Source organism: Vulpes vulpes, chromosome X, assembly GCF_048418805.1.
Source record: "Vulpes vulpes isolate BD-2025 chromosome X, VulVul3, whole genome shotgun sequence".
NCBI lineage: Eukaryota > Metazoa > Chordata > Mammalia > Carnivora > Canidae > Vulpes > Vulpes vulpes.
This window is the reverse complement of record NC_132796.1, coordinates 101,923,887-101,948,681: the sequence shown is the minus strand read 5'-3', so window position 1 is coordinate 101,948,681 and position 24,795 is coordinate 101,923,887. Positions and strand designations below refer to the sequence as shown.

Sequence of the window (24,795 nt, the reverse complement as noted above, 5' to 3'; positions counted from 1 at the left end):
TTTTAAGATTTTTTATTTATTTATTCAGAGAGAGAGACACAGGCAGAGACACAGGCAGAGGGAGAAGCAGGCTCCATGCAGGGAGCCTGACGTGGGACTTGATGCCGGGTCTCTAGGATCACACCCCGGGCTGCAGGCGGCGCTAAACCGCTGCGCCACCAGGGCTGCCGAGCATCCAACTCTTGATCTCAGCTCAGAGCTGAGAGTTCAAGCCCTGCAATGGGCTCACACTGGCTGTGGAGCCTACTTAAAACAACAACAACAACAACAACCAAGCAACCAGTTCTCAGGGATATTTATGTACATGAATCCTTGAAAACAGTATCACCTGTTTAGTTTTTGATCCATAAGCTTAAGTTTCTATTTATAACAACAAAAATGAATTAAGGGTTATTGGTGCTCTTAAGCCTTAAACATTTTACATAAAGAATGAGGACTCACTCCACTGGTAAGAGTATAAAGCATACAACCACTCTGCTGAGTAACTTGGCAAATAACAGCAAAATTGAAAATGTACCAACTCTACAATCCAGTCAAGCCTGTATATAGAAGGAACTCACACAAGTGCAGGCCGAGTACTGCAAAAGGATGCTCTCAGCAGACCTGTTATAGTACGAAAAATGGAAGACTTGCCCTATTCATAGGGCAATAAATTGGTGGACTTGTATACTGCAATGCTATTTTGCATTTTAAGCCAACTACATACGTCTCAACATGAATAACCTCAGAACTTCCTGTGAGTGAAAATAACAAGATGGAAGAGAGAATATGTATAGTGCAGCACTATGTAAATTATTAAGTCACAAAATATGTTTTGCATATGGATATATACATGCAATAGAAGTATTAAAAAACATGCATGGGAATGATATATATCAACTTTAAAGAAAGAAAAAACTTTCAAGCACAAAAGAGAGGAGTAAGAAATATACCAACAAATTACCAATAAATTATCCAATAAAGAGAAATTACCAAGTATTTCTTACAAAAAAAAAATCTCACTCCCTTATAACACAAGCCCACCATTAAAATTGATGAAGAGGAATTTCTTTCCCTGGACTACCTTTAGGACTGTGCATACTAAGTTAGAAAATCATAAACAGCATATTAAAAGCATGTAGAACTTACCTCAACAATCAAGACATTCTAGAAGAAAAAGAAATGAAAATCAGTGCAATGAATCAGACTGTGTTTCCAATTATAACTCAAATCACATCCTAACAAACTCATTATGCAAATTCTTGTTTTTAAGATAGTTTCCTATATCAAACCCAGATTTAAACAACAGGCTTATCTGCTAGAATTTGGAACTCTTTAATATGAAATCTTCACTGTAACATAATTTTTAAAAATAAAATTTGACCTATATGTTCATTTTTCAAATTCTCATTACTTTAAACAGAAGTCTAATCTTAGGCAAATCATGAAGTTTCTCTGGGCCTCAGTTTACCATGTGTAAAATAAGGGACTTGAACTAGTATGTATCTTTCGACTCTAACATTATAAGTATGATGATTTGTACTATAACTGAAAAATCATGCACTTAATTGACCATACGGACTCCAATTCAAAACCCATTTTCTCATTAGGCTGAAACTGATCTGTATTTTCTGGATGTGTTCATATTCTTGGACTCAACTAAAGAAAGGTACCAATGGTTCCTTCCACCATAAACCCTCATCCCAATTTCTACCTCTCAGAATTTTATAGCTGGAAGAGCCCTTACAGGAAAAACCATCTAACAATTACCTCCAAGGTAAATAAGAGTCCTTATCTGTTCTTATAGGAATGAGGTAACATTTCACATTTCTTATAGTCATAGGAACAAGGTAACATTTCACATTTCTTATAGGAACGAGGTAACATTTCACATACTGGTTATAATCACTGTAACCAGAAAGATTCATGCTATGTTGTGCATTTGTAGTTCTTATTTCTTGATCACATACGTATTGCATCAAAACTTTAACCATCTACATATTCTTCTAAGACAGTGGCTACCAAGGTAGGGTGCACAAGATCCACAGGTTTGCAAGAGAGAAATATTAGACTCTTAAACCTCACTCTGGCTGAGAAATACTTTTGCTATTATTTTACAATATACATAATATTATTATAGTGTGCATTATCACTTTTCCTCATATCACAACTACTTCGTGTCTTTTCAAGATACTGCAACCTCAATCTTTAGTAAAACTGAATGTAATCAATTAATGGACCAATAATTGTTTCACCACCTACTATGTGATTATTTCTCCTACATTTTCTCTACCCTAGCTAGCACATTTGAAGAATAACATTCTCTCATCCTAACTGTGGCTCACTGCTGCAGCAATGTGTACCATGGGATAGAGTTACAGTTTGAAAACAGCACTGAATTATGAAACAGAGAAACTGGATTCTAGTCTTAACTCTAATACTAAGTAGCTGCACGATCTTGATTATGTCATAATCATAGACTTCTAATAATATGAGAGAGTTTGCAAATCAAGCACAATACAGAGAGATTACATATTTGTCCGATACAAAATTGTAGCATCTGGAGTATGATCTCAATACTGTTTTAAAAATAACAAATGACATTTGGGGAATATAAAAAATAGTGAAAGGGAATAAAAGGGAAAGGAGAAAAAATGAGTGGGAAATATCAGGGAGGGAGACAGAACATGAGAGACTCCTAACTCTGGGAAACAAACTAGAGGTGGTGGAAGGGAAGGTGGGTGGGGGGTGGGGGTGACTGGGTGAGGGGCACTGAGGGGGGCACTTGATGGGATGAGCACTGGGTGTTATTCTATATATTGGCAAATTGAACACCAATAAAAAATAAATTTATAAAAATAAAAAAATAACGAATGAGAATTCCTACCATTATTGAGAGCTTATTTTATGTCAAATAGCTACATCCTTACTTCATAAGTGAAAAGAATGAGGCTCAGAGGTCAAGTGATTTGCCTTAAGTCATAAAACTAGCCAAGTGGTAAAGAGGTGTTTTCAGGGTCCAAAGCCCGTATTCTCAACCACTAACTGGAAAAGGAGAAAATATTTATATACCTATGTATCTGCACACAGTGTCCCAAAAAGATAAACTGAAATAGAAAGTCTAAATAACCCCACAATCTCACCACCAAGAAATAACTTCACCTGAGATGTCTTGATTTTTTTCTACAATAAACGTGCTCTACTGTGATTATCATGAAAAGAAAATTATTTTAGAAAGAGACCTTTTAAGATCAAAAAGCCACGTAATAGGATAGAGCCACTGGGTGGGAAAGGCAAGGTCAAATGGAATCCCAGGAGGCTTTGAAGGCTAGGTCCCTTCCAACACTAAACACTGGTTATAAGAGTAAGGGCTTCAAATGACTTCTAAATATGGGCGAAGTGTGCTGAAAGGAAAGAATAGGTCTGGCAGTGGTCTATAGGATGGGCAGGAAGGGGAAAGAGTCGACAGATTATAATTTCTCTTTTGAAGTTTTCAAAAGATGTTGAGGAGGACAAGATTAGTTTGGCAAAACCCTGACATGGGATCAGAGGATTTGATACAAGTGTTGTAGGCTAAAGTTTCCTAACAGATACTCAGTCAAGTAAGCTGTAAATATTAAAATCTAAAGCCAGAGGAAGAAAAGTGCTTTGAGGTCAGAAAGACCTGCATTTAAATTCAAGCTCACCACTTGCTGGCAGTGTGACTTTGGACAAACCCTTCAAATCTGCTGAGTCTCAGCTTCCTGATTTGTAAAATAGGGGTTAAAATAGGATTAACAGTATCTACCTCATGAGATTGTTATGAAACTTTTATGAGATTATGCCTTTATATTTGGCAGTGTTTACAAGTGAAAAACTAACTGGCAGCTGGAAAAAACATAGCACCCTATCATTTGTCATTGTACTTGAAAATCATTTCAATGCATCAGAAGAATCATACTCAAATATCTTAATACCTCTATTATTTCTGCCAATTGTCTATACTGGCAAAATCTTGATGTATTTAAAAAACTCTTTTTGAGATTTCTTAAAATAGTAGTATGTTTGAATTCACTAAGTATTCGGAACTACCAGAAGCTGCTGTTAGGACGTCTATATGCATTATCTCACTGAATGCTCTTAACTGTGAGGTGGCTGCCATTATCGTCCCCATCTTACATATAAGAGACAAATAGGTTAAATAATAATCTGCCCAAGGTCACACAGAAAAGGTACTGAACCCGGCTTTGAATCAGAGCTACCCATCTTGGGGTACCTGGCTGGCTTAGTTGGTAGAGCATGCAACTCTTGATCTTGGGGTCGTGAGTTTGAGCCCCACGTTGGGTGTAAAGTTTACTTAAGGAAAAAAAAGCTGCCTATCTCTAGAACCTACACTTTCACAGCTACTACATGATACTACATACACTGCATGTTTTGCTTTGTGAGTCTATTTTTAAAAAGAAGACAGTCTTTCCTCATATATATATATTTTTTTCATTTTTGCTTATTTATTTATTTATGATAGTCACAGAGAGAGAGAGAGAGAGAGAGAGAGAGAGAAGCAGAGACATAGGCAGAGGGAGAAGCAGGCTCCATGCACCGGGAGCCCGACGTGGGATTCGATCCCGGGTCTCCAGGATCGCGCCCTGGGCCAAAGGCAGGCGCCAAACCGCTGCGCCACCCAGGGATCCCATATATATACTTTCAAAGAAGAATTCCCAGTTAGATCACCACAGAGGAAGACAGGAGTCCTTTGCAATCCAGACTTTTAAGTTTAACACTGGATTCTGCTGCCTCTTTGCTATATGACCTAGGGAAAGACAGCTAACTTAGATTGCTTCCAAGGGTTAAATAGCCTTGTTTAAGTGCATAACTAACTGTGTAAACTGCCTCTTAGTGATAAAGCACAGTGTTACTAATTGACTCCTGGCATGAAGTCAAGAGAACTCTTTTCTTCCCTCTCAAGACACATACCTTTCCAGTTAAAGTTGAGAGATCATCTCCACCAATTACTTTTATGTCCCCTGTTGACTGGTCATTCTAGTTAAAAAAAAAAAGATATAAATATATATGCATATCCTTTTGTGTATGTACACACATTTCAAATTATCGAAAGGGAACTAGAAGATTTAAGAAATTAGTTATCAAATGTCATAGCATTTAGGATATTCTAAGCGATACAAATTGTAAGAATTATGTTTCAAGAAATGAACGACTAAGGTAACTTTTAACTAGAGATTAGTAAAAATTTCAAAGTTCTAATTGGCCATTACTGATGCTCTTAAGAGTCCTCAAAATAGGGCACACACAATTTTGAATGGGCAGTATCACAGCAGCCACCCATCTTTGGTCATGTTGATTTCTGAACCATGAAGAAAGTTATTAGCACGACAGATGTCTGGTTCTGGCCCTAGACCAATCCCATGAATCAAGCAAGTTGTATGTTCTGGTCTGTATCTTACTCAACCCCAAAAATACTGTCCTCGAAAATCTAGCCCAGGCCCAAGTTGTCTTCAGAACAGTCTGGAAAACCAGGTCTGATTAGTCTTTTCAGGCATACCTCTTAGGTTCCCAGTTTTCTGTTATCATAGACTCCAGCAGAAACCCTTACAGGAGTTTCAAAGGGAAACCATCCATACCTACTGTAGTTGGTGGTGATAATGACCATAATTTGTAGTGGAGCCAAAGAGCAGGTGAACAAAAGAGCTGAGACTTCCCCTACCAGAGAGCAAACCATACCAAAGTTACAGTAATTCTTTTTTTTTTAAGATTTTATTCATGAGAGATACAGAGAGAGAGAGAGGCAGAGACACAGGCAGAGGGAGAAGCAGGCTCCATGCAGGGAGCCCAATGTGGGACTCGATCCTGGGACTCCAGGATCATACCCCGGGCCGAAGGCGGCGCTAAACCACTGAGCCACCCAGGCTGCCCAAAGCTACAGTAATTCTAACAATGTTGTGCCAGCACAGGAATAGACAAAGAGACCAAGGAACAGAATACAGCCCAGAAACACTCGAAAATATGAGGATTTAGTATATGATAAAGATGGTATTTTAAGTCAGTAAGGAAAAGACAAATTATTCAATGAAGTAGTTAACCATTTTGGGGAAAAAAATAAAGTATGATCCCTACACCTCACAGCATATACAAAAGTAAATTCCAGATGGATTAAAATCTAAATGTAAAAAATAAAGCCATAAGCAGGCTGGAAGAAAATGTAGAATAAGTATTTTCACATTCTTTGAAAGGGTAAAAACCTAGGCATATCATGAACCCAAACTGAAAGAAAAGATCTGTAACAAATATTCCTATTATGTTGGGTTCCAAGACTAAGAATCCAATAGGAAAATGAAGAACGAACACAAATAGGCAATTCACAGAAGAGAAGGCCTAACATATAAAATGCTATCAATCTGAGAAACACTAAAACAATGAGCTTCTACCATTTACCCATTCACACTGGCAAAAACTCAAGCCTGATGATAAATGTTGACAAAAGTGAGGGAAGCAAGTACTCTTGGTAAAAGTATAAACTGGTATAACCATAACCTCTCCTGAAAATGATACGGCAATACCTATTAAAATTGTAAGCCCGTGTGCCATTTGCTCCAGCAATTCCACTTCCAGGAATTGGTGCTATAAAAACACTTACCAATATGCAAAGGTACATACAAGGAGGTTCAGTGTATCAACTATTTATAAAAAAGAAAAACTGGAGACAACCAAGTCTATTAACAGGGACCTATTTAAATTAAATTCATCTGCACAAGGTAATACCATGAGGTCATTAAAAAAAATCTGAAAATCTATACACACTGACATGAGCCATGGGAATTAAAAACACCAAGTAGTAGAACAATATGTTGCCTATGAAACCATTTTTGTTCAGCATTCTAAACAAATGTATAACATCAAATACCTCTGAGTACTGAGAATGAGGATAACAAGGCTTTTTACTTTTATATACTTCCATTCTCATCATATGCTTCTATATACATATCCATTTTTTATGGAGTATCATTTTTGAAAAACACAATTGGGCCAAAACTACTTAGTGTTGCAAATTAAACAGATCTAAGTATGGCTTCTGATATGCAAAAATTCTAGCATATTACTTCTCATCTTAAGGAAATTACAGACACTCTTTAGTCTAACTTAAAACCCAGAGTTTCGGGCAGCCCTGGTAGCTCAGCGTTTAGCGCCATCTTCAGCCCAGGGTGTGATCCTGGAGACCTGGGATCGAATCCGTATCGGGCTCCCTGCATGGAGCCTGCTTCTCCCTCTGCCTGTGTCTCTGCCTCTGTCTCTCATGAATAAATAAATAAAATATTTAAAATAAACAAAAATAAAACCCAGAGTTTCAAACACAGAGAAGTAATTAACATCAAGAAAACAAAACAAAACACCCAACCAAACAAAAAAAACCTGAAGCTTTCCAGGCTAGTGAATCACAGTAAAAGATTTGCACCATATACCAAAGTAGATAGTGACACCTTCTGTAGAAGTTTGGTATTACAGTCCAATTCCAAAAGACCCTCTTAAAAAAAAAAAAGAAAGAAAGAAAGAAAGAAAGAAAGAAAGAAAGAAAGAAAGAAAGAAAGAAAAGAGGAAAGGAATAAAAAGACCTGAGAACAGAAAAGTATGGAATCATGGAAAAAAAAAAAACATGATCCAAAGACTATGGTGATAGAGAAAGAGAAAAGAAAACTCCAAACATGCAAGACACTGTTGCTCCACTGGTGTACAAATCTTCATACTGTTTGCCCCCAAGGTTTTTAGCTTAAATCTCTTCTGAGGCTTTTTTCATGTAAACAGCCACCTTTCCAATGGAGGCTAATAAAGATTTATCTAGGAAAAATGCTACAGTCCACCGTGCTAGAATACAGGTGTAAGTGCGCAATTGCATAGAAATGGCATCCATGGATCAATTACCCCACCAGAGGACCTTCCCTCCCTCCTATCCTGGGTGGAAAAATTGTCCTTAACTCAGAGTGTCATTATCAACTACATAAAATTCCCAAAAAAGCTCTCTGGGTCTTCAACTACCTACTCTTAGCATCTGTGTTTCCATTTTGTCTACCTTTTTTTTTTTTAAGTGTTAAGATGGCAGTTATGATTTCTAGTGTTTTTTATTCAAGTATAATTAACATACAGCATTACATTAGTTTCATATGTACAATTACCTTTCTTTTTTGTTTTTTAAAGATTTTATTTGTCTAGAAGAGAGAAGTAAACTCCCCGCCGAGTGGGGAGCCCAATGCAGGGCTCGATCCCAGGACCCCAAGATCATGATGCAAGCCAAAGTCAGACGCTCAACCGACTGAGCCACCCAGGGGCCCCCCAATTACCTTTTTTGAGTCTAGGTGTAAAGATGAGTAGAGAAATAGGAAGGAACTTTGTTTACTTATTTGTATATCCCTAGGGACTTTGTAACCCTCCCGGCAGCAGCAAGAACTGCAGCGTGGTATTGGGAAAAGAGGAGAGAAAGCTGTGGGAAAACATATCACGAGTGGGCTGGGAAAGACCTGCCTGAGAGAGACAAACAGGAGGAAATCTTTTTTTTTTAGGGGATTTTGCAGGCTGACTTTATTGTTTTTATACGTATATTTTTTATTGGAGTTCGATTTGCCAACATATAGTATAACACCCAGTGTTCATCTCGTCAAGTGCCCCCCTCAGTGCCTGTCACCCATCCACCCCATACCCCTGCCCACCTCCCCTTCCACTACCCCTTGATTTTAAGAGGATGCAGAGGCCAATCTCTAAAGCTGAGCTCCAAAGAGGGCAAGACTAGAAGTCGTACTGAGGTAAGAAGCTGAGTTTAGCACCTCACAGCTTGCTTGTTGCAGTGAACTTGGGACCGTTCTTTCAGAGCCCTAGAACAGAATTATTGGCAAAGTCCCTGCTTCTACCTCCAGTGAGGCTCCAGTCCGGCACACTCTAGCATGCTTTCTCTGCACATCCTGATCGTGATCATCCTGACCTTTTGCCATTTTCCTGTACCCTGATCAAATATCAACAGCAGTGAGATTACGATCATATGCTTTCAGAGGTAGACTGTATCTCATATGAAAAACAGCAGATATCCAATTTTCTAAAAATATATGCAGAAAAAAATAAGTCTGGAAGGATACATACCCAGGGAGTATTTTACTGACCTGTATTTTAGGAATTTTTTGGAAAGAACATGTTGCTCCCCCCCCCCCAAAAAAAAGCTATTATCATCCGTTAAAAAAAAATCATGCTACTAGTGAGGGGCACCTGCCTGGCTCAGTGGGGGGGGGTGAGTATGTGACTCTTGATCTTGGGGTCATGAGTTCAAGCCCCACATTGGGCCTAGAGCTTACTTAAAAAATAAAAATAAAATTTAAAATGAGGCTAATAAAGGAGGGCCCTTAGATCATCTATTCCCACCCTATCCAATATAGTAGCGATTAAGCACATGTGGCAATTACAATTGATCCTTGAACATCATGGGTTTAAATGTGCAGGCCAACTTATACAAGGATTTTTCTGATACAGAACAGCACTGTAAATGTACTTTCTCTTCCTTGTAGTTTCCTTAATAATCTTTTCTTTTTTTCAAGCTTACTTTATTGTAAAAATATGATATACAATACATATAACATACAGAAAACATACAAAATACATGTTAATTGACTGTTTATGTTATTAGTAAGACTTCTGGTCAATAGTAGGCTATTAGTAGTTAAGTTTTGTGGAAGTCAAAAATTACACAAGAATTTCAACTGTGCAGGGGGTTGGCACCCCTAACACCTGTATTGTTCAAGGGTTGACTGTTCTTTAAACTAAATAAAATGAAAAATTCAGGCCCTCTGTTGCACAAGACATATTTCAAGTGCTTTGACAGCACAGACTTGAACTTTTTTTTAAGATTTATTTATTTATTCATGAGACACACTGAGAGGGAGGCAGAGACATAGGCAGCGGGAGAAGCAGGCTCCTTGTAGGGTGCCCGATGTGGGACTTGATCCTGGATCCCAGGATCACGTCCTGAGCCAAAGGCAGACGCTCAACCGCTGAGCCACCCAGGTGTCCCAACATAAAACATTTCTATCATCACAGAAAGTTCTATTGGTCAGTGCTGCTCTAATCAAATCAAAGACACAATTTAGCACAACATAATACTAGAAAAAATTGAAGTCAGTGCTGATATTTAATATCTAGTGTTTTTAAATACAGTTTTCAAAACCTTCAGAAGTTATTGCAACCACTCTTCATGCTTTTCATTCCAGGACTGGTTTGGGACTAGGATCGCATAAGATAAACATATCCAACAGAACCACTTTGTATGGCCTTGTATACAACAGATGATCAATATGTATTTGCTGAGTGAATTAATCAATTTCCTTAAAATTTTTAATACTGAAATTTGTGGTTTCACAAGACCAAACTTGAACACTACCTCTATGTTCCAAGAAACAGTGTTTAATATCTCAGCCTATGTAAAGTGAAAATCCACAGGAAATGGATACAAAATATACTTCTGACACCAGTTCTGTTAAGGTTTTCTTTTTTTTTTTTTAATTTTTATTTATGATAGTCACAGAGAGAGAGAGAGAGGCAGAGACACAGGCAGAGGGAGAAGCAGGCTCCAAGCACCGGGAGCCCGATGTGGGATTCGATCCCAGGTCTCCAGGATCGCGCCCTGGGCCAAAGGCAGGCGCCAAACCACTGCGCCACCCAGGGATCCCTGTTAAGGTTTTCTTATACCATAGATGGTACACAGCCCTGTTCCCACCAATTTAAACTGAACAAATTCTAACCCCCCCCCCACTTGTCTATGGTCTTAATAACTCACTTTGCTTGCTTTATACACACACACACACACACGCTTTAAACACACACACACACATAGATGTATATATAAAGAGAGAAATAGATATTAGCTTTACAGAAGATAAGCTTTAGACTATTCACTGTCACCATCAAAGTGGCACATTTACATTTATTTAACTGTTCTGGAGGAAAAACATACCTCAAAACAATGACTAAATGAAGGAGAAGGTCATACTGAAAGCTACTGATCTCTTCTTGTAAGAGACACTTTAAATAACTATTCGAATATTTTCTGCATTCTCTTTAACAAATTCACTCAAATAGCCACATTCTTACAAATTACTATAAGGTAAATTACATCTTTGATATATTAAATAGCTTAATCAAGCTACTAGTCAAGCAACTTCCAAGATTAATATTGAAAGTTACAGCTTTATGCACCCAGACTGCAACTGAGAAAAAAAAAGTCCCACAATTGGCAAGAAGAATCATTTGCATACAGAACTTCTGACTAGGAGGGGCGCCTGGGAGGCTCAGTCGGTTGAGCGTCTGACTCTTGATTTCAACTCAGCTCACAATCTCTGGGTCTTGAGATGCAGCCCCACATGGGGTTCTGTGCTGGGCATGGAGCCTGCTTGAGATTCTCCCTCCTCCTCTGCCCCTTCCACCCTCTTCCTCTTAACAAAACAAAACAAAACAATACAACAACAACAACAAAAAGCTTCTAATAGAAAATTAAGAAGTAAAAGGAAGGAAGGAATCCATATTGGAGAATTCAAGTCAGTTACAAGTTTTCCCAAATAAGACTTTGTGCTCTGAACAGTTAAAGGTATGGGTTCAAATCAAAGACCTGTATTAGCGTAGGCAAGTCACTTCACCCCTCTACACCTCCTGTTCTCAAATGTGTGTGGAGATAATTCAGAACTCAAAAAAAGGTTTTCGCAAGATTTCAAATCCTAAGAACAATTTCATTTTAACGTAAGCCACTTTGTCTGGACATCCAGTAAATCAGGCTCATTTTCCCTGTACTTAAGGCCTCCACAAAAATATTGCCATAAAACATTTACTTGTTTGACAACTTTCCTCCTGAGGCTTCATTTTTTTATGATGAAAAAGATTATTTTTTAAAAAATGTACTTCATGTGATGCCTGGGTGGCTCAGCAGTTGAGCGTCTGCCTTCAGCTCAGGGCGTGATCCTGGAGTCCCGGGAACGAGTCCCACATCAAGCTCCCTGAATGGAGCCTACTTCTCCCTCTGCCTGTGTCTCTGCCTCTCTCTCTCTGTCTCTCATGAATAAATAAATAAAGTATTTTTAAAAATGTACTTCAAAATTGAACTCACAAGAAAGAAAATACATTTGCATATTTATCATTTCATTTTTCTGAATATCGCAGAGCCTTAGAGACAGAAAGGGTCTTTGAATATAAAGTGCTACATTTCACTGTTCTAAAATGCACACTCACATTTTAATATCCCTGAAATCAACATACTACAATTGATGGCAACATACAATATAACATAAACTAAATGGTGTGTGTTGATATTGCTGTGGCTCTATATACATTCCAGAAACATTTAATAGTTCATGAAGTACTTCTTTAGGATTAGTACAGATTAGTTAATGTTTAATTCACTATTTCAAACTAGGGAAAATCAGCATGTGAAACTATACTACCATCAATGTTACTGATGCTGTAACAATTTTAAATTTCTCTCTTATGATTTTATCAAATTAAGTTGCCTGGCTTTTTTATATGTACATGAGAATATTTTCCATGATGAGCTGATGAATGATTAAATGGGGCAGAAATGTTACTTCAAATCAACAGTAAGCATATGGATTTAGTTTCTACTGTTTAGTAGTAAATCCACACAGAATTCCACATAAAACAGAACAGATAGTATTTTTCTCTATGTAAAAACTAACCTAAAAACTTGCTTTGCTTATGTTTAAGATTTCATTCTTTTTATCAGTTGAGGAGTTCAGTGTAATAATCCTCTAAGATCCTGCCCTATGACCCAGCAATTGCACTGTTTCACATGCTGATATTTCCCACACATTTCTTCTCCCTTCCCTTATATTCCCTTTCATTATTATTTATATTCCCCAAATGAAGGAGACTATATAATGTTTGTCCTTCTCCGACTGACTTACTTCACTCAGCATAATACCCTCCAGTTCCATCCACGTTGATGCAAATGGTGGGTATTTGTCGTTTCTAATGGCTGAGTAATATTCCATTGTATACATAAACCACATCTTTATCCATTCATCTTTCACTGGACACCGAGGCTCCTTCCACAGTTTGGCTATTGTGGACATTGCTGCTATAAACATCGGGGTGCAGGTGTCCCGGCATTTCATCGCATCTGAATCTTTGGGGTAAATCCCCAACAGTGCAATTGCTGGGTCGTAGGGCAGGTCTATTTATAACTCTTTGAGGAACCTCCACACAAAACCACAATGAGATACCACCTCACACCAGTGAGAATGGGGAACATTAACAAGGCAGGAAACCACAAATGTTGGAGAGGATGCGGAGAAAAGGGAACCCTCTTACACTGTTGGTGGGAATGTGAACTGGTGCAGCCACTCTGGAAAACTGTGTGGAGATTCCTCAAAGAGTTAAAAATAGACCTGCCCTACGACCCAGCAATTGCACTGTTGGGGATTTACCCCAAAGATTCAGATGCGATGAAACGCCGGGACACCTGCACCCCGATGCTTATAGCAGCAATGTCCACAATAGCCAAACTGTGGAAGGAGCCTCAGTGTCCAGCGAAAGATGAATGGATAAAGAAGATATGGTTTATGTATACAATGGAATATTACTCAGCCATTAGAAACGACAAATACCCACCATTTGCTTTAATGTGGATGGAACTGGAGGGTATTTTTTTTTTTAATTTTTATTTATTTATGATAGTCACACAGAGAGAGAGAGAGACAGAGACACAGGCAGAGGGAGAAGCAGGCTCCATGCACCGGGAGCCCGACGTGGGATTCGATCCCAAGTCTCCAGGATCGCGCCCTGGGCCAAAGGCAGGCGCTAAACCGCTGCGCCACCCAGGGATCCCGAAACTGGAGGGTATTATGCTGAGTGAAGTAAGTCAGTCGGAGAAGGACAAACATTATATGGTCTCATTCATTTGGGGAATATAAATAATAGTGAAAGGGAATATAAGGGAATGGAGAAGAAATGTGTGGGAACTATCAGAAAGGGAGAAAGAACATAAAGACTCCTAACTCTGGGAAACGAACTAGGGGTGGTGGAAGGGGAGGAGGGCGGGGGGTGGGGGTGAATGGGTGACGGGCACTGAGGGGGGCACTTGACGGGATGAGCACTGGGTGTTATTCTGTATGTTGGTAAATTGAACACTAATAAAAAATAAATTTAAAAAAAGAGAAAATATTAGCAAATATATAGGGGAAAAATTGGCCAAAGCCTGTGGTCCATTCAACTTAATATTTTTATTTGTTTCTAGAAAATAAAATTGGGCAAATAAATAACTTTAACCTAAAAAAAAATAATCCTCTAAGATCTAAAACTAACAGGAAAAAACCTAAAAGTAGAAAATGGCATTAAAGGGTCCAAGTGTTTCTACGGCTTCAAGCTGTTCTTATAACCATAAAATACTTTTAAAAAGGACATATTAAACTCCCTTCATTTTTTTTTACAAGTTTTCCTTTCAAAGAAAGAATATTCTATGCAAATCCCAAAGAAATGAAATAGAAGACCTAACGTAACAAGACTGATTTTTATGTGTTATGTGTATGCTGGGAGGCACTTAAGAAGATCAAAAAAAGAAATCATACCATGGACATTAAGTACCTGTTTTAACTCTAAGCCAACAATAAAGGCTGGTAGCTATACTGCTAGCAGCTAAACTGACCAGAATTAAATCTTTGTGTAAACCAGCTAACTAACTTCTGGCGAGTGAAAATCCAAACTGTGTATTTAAACAATTCTTTAAATTCATGCAGGACTTTGACAAGTTACAAGGAACTTATAAGTCTAAAGCAATGTTATGGTATCTGAGCACAAAAGGTTTTAAGGGGATAAGGAAAATATCTTAAATGGTTCTCGAGTTACCCATAGGACTGATGAAAATGTGGAAAAGGTCAAAAACTTGGGTCAAATGGATGATTAACTGAGAGAATAAGGTTGAAAGTTAAATGTAAGATATGTGGTCTTACTCTCAAGGAAAATATAAACATAAGGCTAGTTGCTACCGAGATGCCTGATATGGATTTATGAAACAGCAAAGAGCAGGCATTTTTTCTAACCCCCAAAGAAGCTAAGAGAAACCCCACTTTTGAGGGAAACAATCAACTCCCGGGAACTACAGTGGCAACATGCAACCAGAAACAAACCACAGCACGAACTCACAAAAATCAAACATTCAATGACCAAAGAAATGATGGAGGATGAAATCCATGTGTAAAGATCACACTGATTATGGCTCATCCCACAGTGTCAATATTGCTTACTGTGTCACTATTCTGAAGTATCTGAGATCAGGTGACACACACAGAGTAACTGTATCAGAAGTAGTTTCTTCAGTGTGCCAGTGCTTTCACTCCACATGGGCTTTCTAGGAAACAATCCTGACCCACCTTCTTTATCAAACTCAGCTGCAAATGACTTACCACTCCCCCCCCCCCCCCGCCAAATCAATCTAGCTCCAGAGGAGATATATATCTGGTAACAATAAGTATATTTCAAAAATAGCTCCCAAGTCCTAACAGCAACTCCTAAAAGGAGTTTTTAAAAATATCCAAGCAACAAAACCAAACTAAAAATCCTTTAAAACAAGTGTATAGCCTCCAAGGTGACTAGTTTGAAAAAGACAATATTCACTTGGCTATAAAGCAGTAGAAAATATATTAGAAAATCTCACTGTAACCAAGTGAAATTAACATGTAAGTATAGTTTGCAGAGCTTCAAAAACATACAGGAAAACCTATAGTTGCCATGGTTTTCTTAAATATATATATATATATAATATATATATGTGTGTATATATATATTTAAGTATATATGTATATATATAATGTATATATAATATATAATTATAATATATAATATATAATGTATATATATAAATATATATATAATACATATAATCTTTATTTAAATTTTAGTTAACGTATAGTGCGATATTGGTTTCAGGAGTAGATATACTTACACAGTAGCTCTTCAGTCTGATGAAATCTACAGTCATAGGAATGGATCCATCACTATTTCTGTTCAGTGCTTTGATATAATCCAGCAGGTCAGCAAAGAATTTATAGCCTCCCTTGAGCACACAGAGGGCTACGATGTGATGGCCTCCCATTTCCTTCATCACATCTCGAGCAAGCCGCTCAGTCCTACAGAAATAAAATCAGGAATTTAACAAAAATTAACTTATAATAGAAATATATTTAACTCTATAACAACCCCCTTAGGCATTACACTTCCACAAAACACATCCTTTGCCCCCCATGAATTATATCCTTGCTTCATAAAGTGAAAATAAAAACTTAAAAGTCTTCAAAAACCAGGTACACTGTAACACCTATCATGAACTTTCAAAATGCAAATTAAAATACCATTTCCACATATCAAATTGACAAATTCTGACTAAATTAAATTTTCCTGATAATATACCTTATAAGTAATTGTAAAAAAAAAAAGAGCATTCTCATATATCACTAGGAGTATAAATTACAGTAACCTTTTGGGATAATCTGGCAGTATCAAAACATTCAATAAATATCTTCCCCTTAACCCAGAATTTCCCTGTGGATAAAGTTGAAGCAAGTGCCCAAACACGTGTAAGAAGACATTCTACTCTGTAAAAGCAAAATAATGAAGATATCCTGCATGTCCATCAATAAAGAACTGCTTAAATAAATTATGGTATGGTCAGAAAATGGAATGTTATGCAACCTTCGAAATACACAATACAGCTCTAAATATACTAATATGAAAAAATGTCCAATAAAATTCAGACCTCTATGATAGTACCTACCTGTGTGTTAAAATATGTACAGTCGATGTTTGAACTGCACAAGCCCTCTTACATAGGGATTTTTTAAAATAAATACAGTACCATATGTAATGTATTTTCTCTTCCTTATGATTTTCTTAAAAACATACTCTTTTCTCTAGCTTACTTGGTTGTAAGAATACAGGATAGAATACATATAACATACAGAGTGTGTGCTAATCGACTGTTTATGTTATTGGTGAGTCTTCTGGTCAACAGTAGGCTATCAGTAGTTAAGTTTTGGAGGGAGTCAAGAGTTATATACACACATTTTGACTGCATGGATGTCGGCGTGCCTAACCCCCATGTTGTTCAAGAGTTAACTATACGTATATCTGCACACAGTGTATGTGCATAACCATTGTGGAGGGAAGGATTGTATAAAGGAGGCTGAAGAGGAGAGAACCCTACTTTACTCATTTATAGCCTCAATCCTTAGAATATTTTACAACACACATGTACTGATACTATAATCTTAAAATCAAAAACTAAATAGCCAGACATACAAGGCAAGCATTCAAATACCAAGTTAGGGATTTCACTGCAATTCAGTTAAGGGGATATTTTCAAGCTAGATATGCATACTAATCAAAATATGACCTTCCCTTCATGTGATCTAGCCCCAGCCCATTACCCTGTTCAGGGTTGAGTAATCAAAGACTGTGACTAGAGTTCATTCCTCCAATCTCCCTTCAGTGTACTTTATTCTACTCCCTACAGATTCCCAGTATACCATGACTTACACTGGGTAATTAGTAAGCTCTCTCTATACCTTGTTTGTAAAGAGGGCTCTAATATAGAAAACATCTATTATTTGACAAGTTGGCCTAGTTTATGTTCAAATATCAACTACTTGAAACACTTGCGGACACCTGAAATTAATAGAAGAGAAACCCAAAAACTTCAATTGAAGATCTTACTAACCTGTCCATAATTAGTCCATGAGGAATAAACACTTTTTCCAAATCCTCAGCGTAATGATGAGGTATACAAAATAAATCTAGGTCATAACCTGGTTCATCATCACTAATCTGAAAAAGAAATAGGACCATTTCAATGACAGCATTACAGGATTGACTTTATTTTATTTTATTTTTTTCCAGGATTGACTTTAGATGTTAAAAAACCTTAGCTTAGGGCAACCCGGGTGGCTCAGTGGTTTAGCGCCACCTTCAGCCCAGGGTGTGATCCTGGAGACCCTGGATGGAGTCCCACATCAGGCTCCCTGCATGGGGCCTGCTTCTCCCTCTGCCTGTGTCTCTGCCTCCCTCTCTCTCTCTGTGTTTCTCATGAATGAATAAATAAAATCTTAAAAAAAAAAACACCTTAGCTTATAAGAGCAATTTAGGTATGACACTTCGAGAACTTTCTGTAAACTTTGTAGGTATGATCATGAATTAACAGTTATATAAGAAATCAACATTATGTTTTAGAGACAGTTAAGACTATAGATGTAAAATGGCAGGATATGAAATTTCCTTTAGTTCAGCAAAGAGAAAACAAAAAACTTTAAAGAGTTAAGACAAATGCGGCAAAATCTCGATAACATTTTAAACATGAGTGATGAGGACATGGGGATTCATTTTACTATTCTCTTCACTTTTAAGTTTGAAATTTTAGTAAAAAAAAATTTATAGCCATCAGAAAAGATGAATACCTACCATTTACACTTGACATGGGTGAAACTGGAGGGTATTATGTTGAGTGAAATAAGTCAATCTGAGAAAGACAATTATCATATGGTTTCACTCATATATGGAATATAAGAAATAATGAAAGAGATCATAAGGGAAGGGGGGAAACTGAGTGGTGAAAAATTAGAGAGGAAGATAAATCATGAGAGACTCCTAACTCTGGGAAACAAAGGGTTGTAGAAGGGGAGGGAGGGGAATGGGGTGACGGGCATTAAGGAGGTCACATGACGAGGTGAGCAATGGGTGTTATTATTATATTCTGGCAAACTGAATTTAATAAAATCAAAACAAATTTTAATATGCTGTAGAAAATAATTTTAATATACTGTAGTCTAACAAGCTAAAATGTCACACTGAACAAAAGCTGCTGTTCCTCACCTCAAATCCAGCCTCTCTCACCTCATGGGGGGGGGGGTCACCTAAAAAGCTAAGTGATTTCTTAAAAACCCAAGCTTGTTAGAAGTCTGAAATTTTTATAATCAATTCATGACGTGCCTTCATAGCAGATACTCCAAGATTGTTTAAGTAGAACCATATATTGGTTGTCTTTGTATGCCGAGTACCCAGCATACAAAGTATTTAATAATATCGATGTGGTACCTGTGGTGATAAAATGTACAATGATTATAATTTTATAAGTATTATATATGTACCTATGCATATAGAAAAAAATATAATAAAAACTATTATTTCGAGAAGAGTTACAGCAATTTTATTTCTTTAGAGTGTATATTCCACATTTTCTTCATTGAGTATATATATTGCTTTTTAAGAAATTAGTAGTCTTTCTTGTAAACTATTTGTGGTATTATGTGTTTTTTTAAATACATATAAAAAGTATGGGGATATTTTTAAAGATGTATTACAATAAAATTTACAAACAAAAATTGTAATACAACAAAATAAAAGCAAGAAGTGAGGAGGGGAAGGGGGGAGGAAGGAAAGGAGGAAAAAAGGAAGGAGTAACAAGAAGGAAGGGTGGCTATGGAGGAGAATATACCAAACAGTGGTCAACTATAAGGGGATACTTGCTGCACCGCACACTTTAATACTGACATGGCCTTTGTTTTCATTGTCAATTTCACTTTTTTAAAAATCATAGTTGAGGGCAGCCTCGGTGGCTTAGCGGTTTAGCGCCGCCTTCAGCCCAGGGCGTGGTCCTGGAGACCCAGGATCGAGTCCCTCAGGCTCCTTGCATGGAGCCAGCTTCTCCCTCTGCCTGTGTCTCTGCCTCTCTCTGTCTCTCATGAATAAATAAATAAAATCTAAAATAAATAAATGAAAATCATAGTTGATTTATAATTCTCACTTGCCATTATGTTTAAAATTCATTCAAACAAATAAACCAGGGGGATCCCAGGGTGGCTCAGCATATTTAGTGCCTGCCTTTAGCCCAGGGTGTGATCCTGGAGACCCGGGATCGAATCCCACATCGGGCTCCCTACAGGGAGCCTGCTTCTCCCTCTGCCTGTGTCTCTGTCTCTCTCTGTGTGTCTCATGAATAAACAAATAAAATCTTAAAAAAAGAAATAAACCAGATTTAAATACTCTACACCTCACATGATATTCAAGACTAAATATCTTCCAAATCACATTCAAGAAACTGATGCTAGGAGTTTGGGCAGTTTTCGAGAAATATTGGCCAAACCATAATCACATGTCAATGTATCGCTAATATCTACTGTGAGCACTTTTCAGTCAGCACTGTATTAGTTGCTTAAGGATAGGCATCTTGGCTTTCAGTAAAATTTTAAAATACATATTTAATATTTATATTATCTACAGAATTCATAATTATATTCTGAGAAGGCTGAGGTTTGTGTTGTCACTTTTTCAGTCCCAAAAGCTGTTTTGAATTCCTCAGAATTGAGTAGAATTTTAGGTACTATCTTGTCCACCTGTGCATATGGCCAGGAAGCTGGCAGTGATCCAAGTGGATGGACCCGGACACGCTCATGGGCATGGCCTGGTGGCAGGTGATGCAAAGGCACTCACTTGGCAGCTGGTCTGAGGGCGGCTGGAAGTCAACATTGATTTGCTTTTATTTTTTTTAAGATTTCTTTATTTATTTATGATAGAGAGAGAGAGAGAGAGAGAGAGAGAGAAAGAGGGGCAGAGACACAGGAGGAGGGAGAAGCAGGCTCCATGCTGGGAGTCTGACGTGGGACTCGATCCCGGGACTCCAGGATTGCGCCCTGGGCCAAAGGCAGGCACTAAACCACTGAGCCACCAGGGATCCCCTGATTTGCTTTTAAACAAACATGTATTACTTTCACACAAAGCAAGAAAAATTCTATTTGGGCGGGGGAAGATTATACCAGACCCTCTAAGATGAAGTGCTAACATAATCTGCTCAACATTCACATCATGCGTATTTCAGAACACATTTACTACAAAAAGAATGGAAATGGGACATTCGTGTCACTTAGAGGAGTTTTTTCCAAGAATATAACAATCAAGTATGACTTTTGTAAATTTTATAAACTGAAATTTAGTTCAAGCTTTGGGAAAAGACAGACCTTGCTAGATCCTGTAGGATAAGAGGATAAACATCCACATCTAGCTCATCAGGCTGTATCTGCTATTACCTGACAAGAATGAAAAGGTACCATTTCCTAGTGCTTTAACACTAAAAAGATCCAGAGCATCAAAATGGCTTCCCTGGAGCTTACTCAGCACCTGCTCCTAGGTCCTCACTGCTTCTGCACAAGCATAAATCAGGACCCACCCAGGACTCTTTGAAACATGCAACAATTGTAAAGACTTAAAGACTACAGCTTCTGTGGACGTAGCTCAGTGCACAGCTACAGGTTTTGCAGGCAGCCTAAGAACTTCGAGAGTCTGGTTTGTCTCAATCAAAGCCGATGTGACTTCTGCCCAGATTTCATCCCAGACACGCAGGCTGCTATAGACAGAAACAGCTGGGATGCACACTAAAACAGGAATTCTATCTCTATCAAAACACCAAATTAACTTCTAATTCAGAAGTTCTTACTTTCAATCAATCCTATTAGATGTATAGATCACATTTAATGTCAACGGGCTGACTTATGTGGCACCTGGGTGGCTCAGAAGGTTAAGTGTCCGACTCTTAATCTCAGCTCAGGTCATGAGTTCAAGCCCTGCCCAGTGTGAAGCCTGCTTTAAAAACAAAAGGGAGGGGGTTGATTTGTGATTATGAGAGAATATTATGAAACACTATATGGCAACAAATAGGACAACAAATAGGCAACAAATAGAAGAAATGGATAAATTTCTAGATGTAAGTAACCTCCCAAAACCAGATCAGGAAGTAATAGAAAATTTGAAGAGACCGATGACCAGCAATGAAATTGAATCACTAATCAAAAAACTCCCAATAAACAAAAAGTCCAGAACCAGATGCCTTCACAGATGAATTCTACCAAACATTTAAAGAAGAGTTAATACTGATTTTTCTCAAACTATTCCAAAATAAATAGAAGAAGAAGGAAAACCCAAATTCATTCTATGAGGCTGGTACCACCCTGATGCTAAAACCAGATAAAGATACTATATAAAAAGAGAACTACAAGCCAATATCTGTAACGAAGATACATGCAAAATTCCTCAGCAAAATATTAGCAAACCAAATCCAACAATACATTAAAAAAAATCATTCACCATGATCAAGTGAGATTTATTCCTGGGATGCCAAAGGTGGTCCAATATTTGCCAATCAATCAATATAAAAGATCACATCAGTAAGAGAAAGGATAAACACCATATGATCATTTCAACAGATTCAGACAAAGCATCTGACAAAGTACAACAACCATTCATGATAAAATTCCTCAACAAAATATGCTTAGAGGAAACATACATAAACATAAGAAAGGCCATATATGAAAAACTCACAACAGTACACTCAATGGTGAAAAACTGAGAACTTCCCTCCTAAGATCATGAACAAGATGAGGATGTCCACTCTCACCAATGGAAGTCCTAGCCACAGCAATGCGAGAAGAAAAAGGAATTTTAAAAAAGCTGGAGCTATCACAATTCCAGATTTCAAGTTATACTAGGAAGCTGTAGTAATCAAATCAGTATCGTACTGGCACAAAAATAGACAAACAGATCAACAGAACAGGATAAAAGGCCCAGCAACAAACTCATGATTATATGGTCTTAATTTTCAACAAAGCAGGAAAGAATATTCAATGGGAAAAAGACAGTGTCTTCAACAAATGGCGCTGGGAAAACTGGACAACAACATGCAAAAGAATGAAACTGGACCATTTTCCTACACCATTCACAAAAATAAAGTCAAAATGGATTAAAGACCTAAATGTACGACCCGAAACGATAAAAATCCTAGAAGAGAACATAGGCAGTAATTTCTCCAACATAGGCCATAGCAGTATTTTTCTAGATATGTCTCTTGAGGCAAGGGAAAGAAAAGCAAAAATATGGGGATCCCTGGGTGGCGCAGCGGTTTGGCGCCTGCCTTTGGCCCAGGGCGCGATCCTGGAGACCCGGGATCGAATCCCACATCAGGCTCCCGGTGCATGGAGCCTGCTTCTCCCTCTGCCTGTGTCTCTGCCTGTTTCTCTCTCTCTGTATGACTATCATAAATAAATAAAAATTAAAAAAGTAAAAATAAAATTTAAAAAAAAAATAAAAAAAATAAACTATTGGAAGTACATCAAAATAAAAAGCTTCTACTCAGCAAAGGAAATAATCAACAAAACTAAAAGAAAACCTATTGAATGGGAGAAGATATTTGCAAATGACATATCCAATAAAGGGTAGTACTCAAATACATAAAAAAAATTGACTCAACACCCAAAAAACAATCCAATTAAAAAATGGGCAGAAGACATAAACAGACACTTCTCCAAAGACATACAGATGGCCAACAGACACATGAAAAGATGCTCAACATCACTCATCATCAGGTAAATGCAGTCAAAATTACAATGGGATATCACCTCATATCTGTCAGAATGGCTAAACTCAAAAACACAAGAAACAACAGGTGTTGGCAAGGATGTGGAGAAACCCTACCCTCTTGCACTGCGGGAGGGAATGGAAATTGGTGCAGTCACTGTGGAAGACAGTATGGAGGTTCCTCAAAAAGTTAAAAATAGAACTACCCTACGATTCAGCAATCACACCACTGGGTATTTACCCAAAGAATACAAAAACACTAATTCAAAGGGACATAGGTACCGCTATGCTTAGGGCAGCATTATTTATAATAGTCAAACTACGGAAGCAACCCAAGTGTCCATCGGTTGATGAATAAAGAAAATGTAGTGTGTGTGTGTGTGTGTGTGTGTGTGTGTACACAAACAATGGAAAACTATTCAGCCATAAAAAGAATGAAATATTGCCATTTGCAACAACATGGACGGAGTTAGAGAGTATGCGCTAACTGAAAGTCAGAGAAAGATAAATATCATGTGATTTCACTCATGTGGAATTTAAGAAAACAGGAAAAAAAGAGAGACAAACCAAGAAAAAGACTATTTACTATAAAGAACAAACTGATGGTTACTAGAGGAGAGGTTGGTGGGAGGGAGGATGGGGGAAATAGGTGATGGGGATTAAGAGTACACTTAATGTGATGAGCACTGAGTAACGTACAGAATTGTTAAATCACAGGATGCCTGCCTGGGTGGCTCAGCGGTTGAGCGTCTGCTTTCGGCCCAGGGCATGATCCTGGAGACCTGGGATGGAGTCCCACATCAGGCTCCCTATGTGGGGCCTGCTTCTCCCTCTGCCTGTGTCTCTGCCTCTCTCTGTCTCTGCGTTTCTCATGAATGAATGAATGAATGAATGAATGAATAAATAAATAAATAAATAAATCTTTAAAAATTTTTAAAAAAAGAATTGTTAAATCACTATACTGTACACCTGAAACTAATGTAACACTTTATATTAACTATACTGGAATTTAAAAAAAAGCAATAAAACTTTTAAAAGAGTTGATTTGTTCTTTCAAGCATAGAAAAACATGTTAATATAACTATTCTCAAAAGGCAAAAAGAAAAATTCTTAAAACTTACATTGCTTGAGGTATTTTAGGCATGAATTCATAACTGTGCTAGAATTCACTATAAACAAATGAAGTATATTTATGGGGGTCCTAATTTAAGAAATATATGACTGGCCATAGGAAGTTGGTTGTCAGAACTGGGCAATGGGTATATGAGGGTTTGTTATATTATTATACCTACTTATAGATATTTCAAATATAAAGTCAAATACAGAGCAATTTATTTAAGTGATGACAAGGCGCCAACATTACTTTTCCCAATTTTACATTTAATGAAAAGTCCAAGT

At 37.6% G+C, this 24,795-nt stretch overlaps 1 protein-coding gene across 2 annotated transcripts in view; it reads right to left on the bottom strand.

The window, feature by feature from the left end:
- Positions 1 to 24,795, bottom strand: part of HPRT1 (hypoxanthine phosphoribosyltransferase 1) — a 38,328-nt gene that overhangs the window by 6,654 nt on the left and 6,879 nt on the right. For both annotated transcript variants that reach the window (XM_072744782.1, XM_025983189.2), the window contains exons 2-5: positions 17,720 to 17,826; positions 15,950 to 16,133; positions 4,933 to 4,998; positions 1,129 to 1,146 (exon numbers count right to left, since the gene is read on the bottom strand). In XM_072744782.1, coding sequence (XP_072600883.1) covers positions 1,129 to 1,146; positions 4,933 to 4,998; positions 15,950 to 16,133; positions 17,720 to 17,826 — 375 coding nt within the window. The remainder of the gene's footprint in view (positions 1 to 1,128; positions 1,147 to 4,932; positions 4,999 to 15,949; positions 16,134 to 17,719; positions 17,827 to 24,795) is intronic.